Source organism: Octodon degus, unplaced genomic scaffold (genome assembly GCF_000260255.1).
Source record: "Octodon degus isolate 3935 unplaced genomic scaffold, OctDeg1.0 scaffold00029, whole genome shotgun sequence".
Lineage (NCBI taxonomy): Eukaryota > Metazoa > Chordata > Mammalia > Rodentia > Octodontidae > Octodon > Octodon degus.
The window spans coordinates 2,572,551-2,580,513 of NW_004524605.1; the positions used below are offsets into that span (position 1 = coordinate 2,572,551).

The window sequence follows — 7,963 nt, forward strand, 5'->3', positions numbered from 1 at the left end:
AATATATTCACGGTTTATAGATTATGTACTCACATGTGCCCCACGTTATCTGTCATACAGGTAAACGAAAGCAACGTGTCTTACAATGCTGCATATCAGCCTTTCCTAACAATGTTACAAACATTAAAGCCTGATATTGGTTCTGCTTACATTAATAAAAATTTTAAGAGTTTTTTTAACAACTGGAAGATTAAACATGTTACAGGGATGCCGTATGACCCCCAAGGTCAAATAATCATTGAACACACATGTCTTAAACTAAAAAATCAAGTAGTCAAGCAAAAAAAGGGGTGAACCCAGAGTCAAAACTTTGCTACCTATATTTTAACTTTTCTGAGTATGGCTTGGTGTAACCTCCAAACAGGCGTTTGGAATAGTCTGGCATCACTTTTCAATTGGGGCCGAGGCTATGCTTATATTTCTACAGAAAGTCAAGAGCTATTACGATCACCAGAGCTGTTCCGTGGCCAGAATCCACCCATCAACACACACATCCAGCTCTCTCCCGAGACCTCAGGCAACGAATCTGCAAGCACATCCTCCAGCTTCCCGGGAAGGCCTGCAGCAGACCGTTCGTGAGGCTTGCCACTGCTTAGGATTCAGCAGTCTTTAGGGAACGATGACGTGGGACTCACAGCTCAACAACTTTTGGCGAGGGCGGGGTGACCTGCGTGGCCGCCATGTGCCTGGCACTCTTAAAGCTGGTGGTGGACGGGATGCCCCTTGGGCACAGAGCGTTGTGAGGGTGGGCGATGAGTGAGCGCCTGCGGTGGCCCTGCTCCCCTGACTCCCGGCCGCTCGTGGCCTGGCCCCGGAGCCCTCACCAGTGTCCTTCTCTGGCTCCTTTCTGATCAGGGCTTTCGCCAGGCCTAACTCACTGCCTCTAAGCTGTTCTCTGGCTCACGCTGTCCTTCAGGCCCTAATCGGAGAAGGCCCCTCTGAATAGCTTACTCGCTGGGCCCCAGCTCCCAGTGGAGAGAGGGAGGGCAGCTGGGCACTGGTGCCTGCCTGTTAGGCTGGCGTTCTCCAAGGTGGCGCGTTCACTGCTCCAGGCTGCGCTGGAGAGGGGGCCTGCTGCTTGTTCCTAAACACCTTGATTCTAAAATCCCTCTGGGGCCGGGGACATAGCTCAGTGGAATAAGCACTTGCCTAGCAAGCTCAAGGACCTGAGTTCAATCCCGTTCAATCCCCGGTTCCACAAAAAAAAAAAAAAAAAAAAAAATTTAAAATTCCCCTGGCGGGCTTCTCCTGCCAGTTGCCTCGCTGTGTTGGATGTCTTCCCGGAGCCCCTAACCCGGAAGGGCTCTCCTGGCTTGCACTTTTTCTCAAACTGAAATCCTGTCAGGTATCTCCTCTGGCCACAATGCAATAAAAGTGGAAGTCAATCACATAAAGGCTTTGGAGACTAAAACCAGCTGGCAATGCAACGCCATGCTCCTGGGCCATCACTGAGTCAATGACGACATTTAGAGGAGAGTTTTTCAATTTGTTAAAACAAATGACAGTGAGAACACAATATCCCGGAGCCCTACGGGATACAGCAACAGAGTGCTAGGAGGGCAGCAGCAATCAGGAGATGGGTTTCTCTGTCCAGAGAACAGAAGCCAGCTAAGACTCCAGCCCGGCGGTGCAGCGCTGGCCTTGTCGCCTGCTTCGCTGCTGAGACAGTGCGGACGCCCAAGAGCTCAAGGAGGGAAGGTTTGCTTGGGCTCACAGCTTAGGGGGTTTCAGTCGACAGCCAAGTGTCTCCAGGGCAGCGAAGCAGGGCGAAGGCTGGGGTGGCAGACAGAAAGCAGACAAAGAAGAGTTAAGACGGGCCCTTCTGACCACAGTCCCGGCCCCTGGCGCCCCCTGCTGAGCACACTCCACCCCTCAATAGCAAGTGGGCTCTAAACTCATCCGAGCGCTGATCCCAGAGGGGTGTCACACCCCATGGCCAATCACCCGTGCTAGAGCTCTGGGGGGACATTTGAGTATAAAACATAGTACTTGGCACGTGGGAACCCCTGGCTCCCACCTGCAATATTTAAAAGCAAACAAACAGAAAAACAGGCTTCAAGTAGACAACCTGTCATCCTTCCTCCAGGATGTAGAAAAAGAACAAAGCAGAGCTTATGAGGGGGAAAAAAAAAAAAAAAAGCTAGAGAGTGGAATGTCCTCGGAGGAGAGACACATGAGATTGGTTGGAAGAGTGGCAGAGGCCAGATCTCGAAGGGCGAAGGGCGTTGTGGGTGGCCGTCGCGAGGAATCTTAGTCCCGTTCTGGGCCCGGGCGTGGCCTCATCGCTGGTGAAGGGAGGGATGGGCTTCAGGCAGCCGAAGCGGGGAGCAGGGGAAACTGCCCGGGAACCTGCCGCTGACGGGCAGAGACGAGGCGCCGGCTTGGAAGAGGATGGAGGCGCTGGCCTGCAAGGAAGGCCTGCAAGGAAGGCCTGCAGCGCACGGCAGGCAGCGCGATGAGAAGTCGGTGGCGCGTGGACAGGGCTTGCAGAGGGTAGCTCTCGGCCTGGCACAGAGACGGGGCTGATGCCTGCGTTCTCAGCTTCCGCGGGAAACAAACAGCTCCGCGCAGCCCGTTGGGGCCCCACGAGTGGAGTTCGCATCTCAGCCCATACGAGGGCCCGCCCTGTCCTTGTCCCCACCCAGCCTGAAGGGAGAAGCTGCTGGGAGGCCCAAGGCCACTTCCCCTCCCCAGCCACACTCACTGCGACCTCAGAAACACAGAATGCGCGGCGCCCACGCCCACACACCGGCGTGGGACTGGGCACAGGAAAAATGGTACGTCAGTGGATGGGCCCCTTGTGTTCTCTCTCTCTCTCTCTCTCTCTCTCTCTCACACACACACACACCCTCTCCATCCCCACCAGCACCACAGGAAGCTAGCCCCCCCCTTTTCTGTCACCCTTTTTTTTTTTAGATCATCTCTTTATTGATGTATTTTCGTATGCTCCTTAGCTAGCTGGGCACTCACAAGGCCGTTGTTGATGTCATCTATGATGTCATGAGGGTGCTGGCTGTCCATGTTGCAGCCCACAGACTGGGCGGTCCCCAGGATCTCCTTAATGGTTCTGGAAAGTTCTCTGGCTAAAGACCAGTGCCGCATCTGTTGGGCAATGTTGACAGTCTCATCAAAAGTGATATTTCCGCTGTGTTTAATGTTTCTCTGCTTCTTTCTGTCTCTTGGCGGCTCCTTGAGGGCTTTGATGACCAGGGCAGAGGCAGAAGGCACCGCCTCAGTCTGAGCCTGTCTGTTCTGAATGGTCAGTTTCACCGTGATCTGCAGGCCCTTCCAGTCACCAGTTGCCTTAGTGATTTCATCCCCCACTTTTTTTGGAGACAGACCCAAGGGACTGATCTTGGGGCCAGCGCAGACGTGGCGCCAACTTCGCCACCCGTGCACCTCAGGTGCAGGACTTTGATCTCATTGGGGTCAAACTTGGGCGGCACGCTGGAGCTGGCTGCTGTCGGATGAACCCAGATTTGGGATGACTGAAGAAAGTTGCACCTTAGCTTCCTCCTAGCTGAAAGCCGAAAGCTCTGTCACCTTTCCCCTCCCGGATACTTCCCAACCCTTCAGTGACTGCCAAGCCCACAACAAAACACGACACAATCTGCATCCTAAGCTGCACAGCCCAGCCTGCCTCTGCCCTCCTCTGAGGCTCACTTCCACACTCATGGGACTCAGCCAACCTTGTTGGGGACCAGGAATTATAAATTGAGTCTAGGGCACATCCACGCCTATTCTCATCCTGCCCTTTTGGGCCAGAACGGAACCCAGAAACGCCCCCTCTTTTCTGGTCACAGCTGGAGGCTGTGCACTAGCGACTGCAGTGGCCTCACAGGGCAAGGAAAGACCTGCTAAGGGGACAAGACGCCTGGAAACGACAGCTTCCTTATCACCCCCTGGCTCATCCTGCCCAGCCCACCGCAGCCACCATCACTGTTCCCAGAAACACCCACTGCCCCTTACCTACTGCCTAACTCAGATGTGATGAATAAGCACCAAGAGTCTGGGTTCCCTGCGCACAACTGGTCACCCAGGTCCCTGTGGCACCCCTATGTAATCTCTTGCTCTTTCTTCCCACCTTGCTGTACTACTTGGAGGGGGTTGGGGGCTCACTGCAAGGGTCCTGATAGCTGATGCCATGAACAGGGTTGCCAACACTCCCTGGCACCTTCAGGCTCCTAGACCTCTCGGCTATTCCCTCCCCAGCCCACTCCCTGACACCTGCTCCACTAGAACTCCCTGCCCACACCTCACAGTAATTGTTAACCCTCACCTCCCACAGCCACCTCCCCTCTGCAGTCTTGGCTCGATGCCTCCTTCTCCCCATCATCCTCCATCACTGCATCAAGTCTACCCCATCCAGGGCATGGGTTTCAGTTTGTAATTTCTTGGTTTTCCTTCCCTTCCCCCATCAGATCATTGTATTTGTCACCTTGCCCTTGAGGGGACAAAGGGTGTGACTTACACAGCCTGAAAAAGCAGACATTTGTTTGGGTTCAGAGGGCCCAGTCTATGGCCATTTTGCTCCAAGGCTGAAACATCACAGCGGAGGGCACAGTGCTGGAAAGCAGAGATGGGGAAAGAACCAGAAACAAGAGAAAGAGGGGTGCTCCTGAAGGCAGGCCCCCACCGCGCAGTTCCTCAGACCGACCCCCCTCCCGATACCCTATTTGGTTATCCTAGCGATAGATTGATCCACTGATGAAGTTAAGGCCCTCATGAGCCACTCTCTAGGCCCCTTCTCCGAGCCCTGCTGCGTGGAGAACTAAGTCTTCAGTACCTGAGTCCTCAGGCAGACAATTCATATTTAAACCAGGATACCATGTCCTCTAGACCTGCACGGCTTCCCCCACTGGACTGCAATCCAGCACGCAGACTGTCAGGGACTGGATGTTTTAGTGTGGCCCTCATCCCGAGGTGGTTGCATTTGCAAGTGGGGCTTCTAAGGAAGCAATTAAGGTTATCTGGGGCCAGGAGGCGGCCCTGGTCTGACAGATTTTGTGTCCTTCGAAGAAGGAGACTTTGTGAGAAAGGCTCCACCCCGCCACACGCGTGCACCAAGGAGAGGCCACATGAGGATACAGGAAGGCCAGCAGGGGTCCTCCCCAGAGCCAAGCCTGCAGATCTCGAGCCGGCACTTCCAGCCTCCAGAACTGTGAGAAAGTAAATAGCCGTCATTTAAACCACAAGCGGATGGACTTGTTACTGAAGCTGTGGCAGATGGAGCCACAGGTGCGCATTCCCGCCTCATCTTCGCACGCGTGCTGGGCGGGGCCATGGTGAGGACTGATCCAATGAGCGAGCGAGTCCTCCCGTCCATCATGCAGCTCCAGGCATCTAAGAAGCGGTGGGACGATGGGGTTTGGACCCCAAGAGCTGTGGGCCCCATCGCGATCCCACAGGTCACCGCTCACTCCCTGGGTCCCTTCCTTTCTCTGGGCCTCAGCGCCGATCAGTGGAACAGAACAAGTCCATCTGGGGAGCCAGAAGTAAAGCGATCTGAGTGAAGCAGGTTCTCCCTGGGGACACTGCCAGTGACCGGGAGCTCTTGTCCCCTCACACCTGCCTGCAGACTGGGGGGCACCGCAGCAGGTCGGTAGTGACGGCCCAACAGGGCGAGGGAGGATGGCACCAGGATGCTGCCTTTATCCTGAGGTTGACTTCTCACGTGAGGGGACTGAAGTGTTCTGTCCTTTAGGAAGTAATGGCGACACTGCAAAGAGAGCTGTGGGCCTTTGCCGTGTGCGCCAGGCCTGAAAGCTATCTGGACGCGGCTGGCGCACTCCAGGTAGTTCTCGCCCTGGAGAGGAGAGCAGAGGTGGACACGTCCGCAGGCGGCTCGGGTCCATTCTACGGGGCGTGCCGCTCGAGCCGCCTCACTGCTGGCAGCGAGGTGGGATCTGAGGTTAGAGTCGAGCTGTGGAATCCCAATTGCAGGTTACAGAGCGCAGCTGCCTGCTACCAGAAGACCAGGAATAGCCCGGGGAACAGCGCCAGGCAGGCAAATAGGGAGCATTTCACAAACCGCACCAGGCGTTTCTGTTGATTCAGGGCAAGAACTGGAAGGTGGGGCCAGCATTTAAACCGAAAAGGGCTGGAGTTGAGAGTCTGGCAAGCACTGACTGACTCCTGGCGAGCTGAGCTGTTCTGCACCCGTTGCCACATCTGCAGAAATGAGTGACGATTCTACCCGGAAAGCAGCTGGGTTTGGGGAGTCTGGGGCTTGTGCCACTGGGCGGATCAGAAGGAGCAATTAGGGAGGGCAAGCGTGTCCCTTAAGAAAATCACAAGGGCAGAATGGCACACGAGGCCCTCTGTGGAGCCCACGTCGGGGAGGGGCCTGAGAACTCTGTCCCAGTCCTGCCACTTGCTAGTGTGATTCTTTTAGTAAAGCTTCGGGTGCACGGGGCCCCTCCCATGAATGTTAGTGTTGGGACAGAGAAGATGGGGGAAGAGTCAGCTGGCCGGAGCAAAATGCTATGATTTCATGAGAAGAGGAAATTTCGGTTCACGTATCCACACTAGCTGAGATAATGACAAAGCAGGGATCTCAGAGGGACTCTGAGACCTTCTTTAGCTGCCAGGTCTGTCCTCAAAGCTGGACAGCGTAACTCTCAATCAGCCACACCCCCTCCCAGAGCCACGTCCCTCCTGGAGAAGGCCGCAGTAGGTTGCACAACCTCCAACTCTCTCCCCTTCCCACAGCCGGTCTCCTCCCCAGACACCTCACATGGGGGCACTGTCAGGGGAGCCTGTGACCTCTCCTTTTCCTCCTCACTTAAGGCAGGGAGCTCCAGGAGAAGCACTTCAGAGCAGACGGGGCCCCCGAGAGCCTCCCGGACCCCAGGACACACGAAGAAGGAGGCGTCTGCAGCTGCTTTCCTGGAGCAGAGACAGGATACTAGCTAAGAGTCTGGGCAAGCGGCTCTGCCCCAACTCCGTCACTTTCTAGTCTGTGATCTCAGCCAGGCATCTGCCTTCAGCACCAAGTTATGGTTGTTTGCCTTGCAGAATTAATGAGAAAATGCAGATAGAGCAAGCGGAGGACTGCCTGTGCCTCAGCCGCTACCACCGCCAGCCTGTGGGTGCTGCTGCCATTCCTGGCATCGGGTGGCACCGGGAGGGCTCCTGACCCTTTCCAAACCCTCAGCCTGGGCCTCCTCTCCCAGGGCCCTCCTCCTGCACTGGCTTCTCTGGGCTGTAGGAGGAGACTGGGCCCTCGGGAGGAGGGCGGGGCCTCACTCCAGCCTTGCCAGGGCAGGCTCGTGGCAGAAGCCACGGAGCTGGCTTGCACCTGCAGGGCCACCTTCCCACTGCCCGCTTCCATCCAGGCCTCTGTGCCACCCTGAGCACTCTTTTCTGAAGCAGCCATGCCCATGACAAAGAATGCCAGGGACCACCAGGAAGCTGCCACCCTCACCCTGGATGCTATGCCACCTCCCCAAGGTACCAAGAAGCTGCAGAACAAGGGTTCCAGTTTCTCGGGTGGAAGCCCTTCAGAGGCCTTGGGTTTGGAGAAGACCAAGGGCATAACGTGAGTGCTGCTCTCTGCCTTCCAGCCCAGTGCTTGCAATACTTGCATGTTGGCTAGATCTGGAGGGGGCTGTGTGTGCTCCCCAGCCCACTGTGCAGATGGGGAAACCTAGGAGGCTGAAGGTGCCATCTGAGGTAATGTCAACGACGGGACAAAGAGGCAGGAGAGGAAACAGAAAAGCCCTTAGGGACACAGGTGGGGAAACTAAGGCCCAAGCAGCACCCTGGGCACGCACTGAGCCCTAGGGATGGGAGCTGAACTCCAGGGCTGCTGCAGCCTCAGAGCTTTCTTTCTGACTGCGAATGTACACGTGCAGTGGGGAGTAGCACCCCAGCTTCGTGGGGCAGGCTGGGAAGTCACCTCACTGAGAGCCACGCACTGCCTCCTCCTGCGGTGGGCTAGTGCTTCCACTGAGAACAGCAG

The 7,963-nt window shown here is 56.0% G+C and overlaps 1 protein-coding gene across 7 annotated transcripts in view; it reads left to right on the forward strand.

Moving 5' to 3' along the window:
- Positions 1 to 6,353: 6,353 nt before the first annotated feature.
- Slc36a2 (solute carrier family 36 member 2) overlaps positions 6,354 to 7,963 on the forward strand; it is a 24,951-nt gene continuing 23,341 nt past the window's right edge. For 3 of the 7 annotated variants that reach the window (XM_023713163.1, XM_004629434.2, XM_023713164.1), the window contains exon 1: positions 6,699 to 7,540. In XM_023713163.1, coding sequence (XP_023568931.1) covers positions 7,377 to 7,540 — 164 coding nt within the window. In that variant the 5' untranslated portion in view covers positions 6,699 to 7,376. Of the gene's footprint in view, positions 6,673 to 6,698; positions 7,541 to 7,963 lie in introns of those variants that run through there. The other 4 variants (XM_023713166.1, XM_023713165.1, XM_023713161.1 and 1 more) reach the window with 3 other exon arrangements.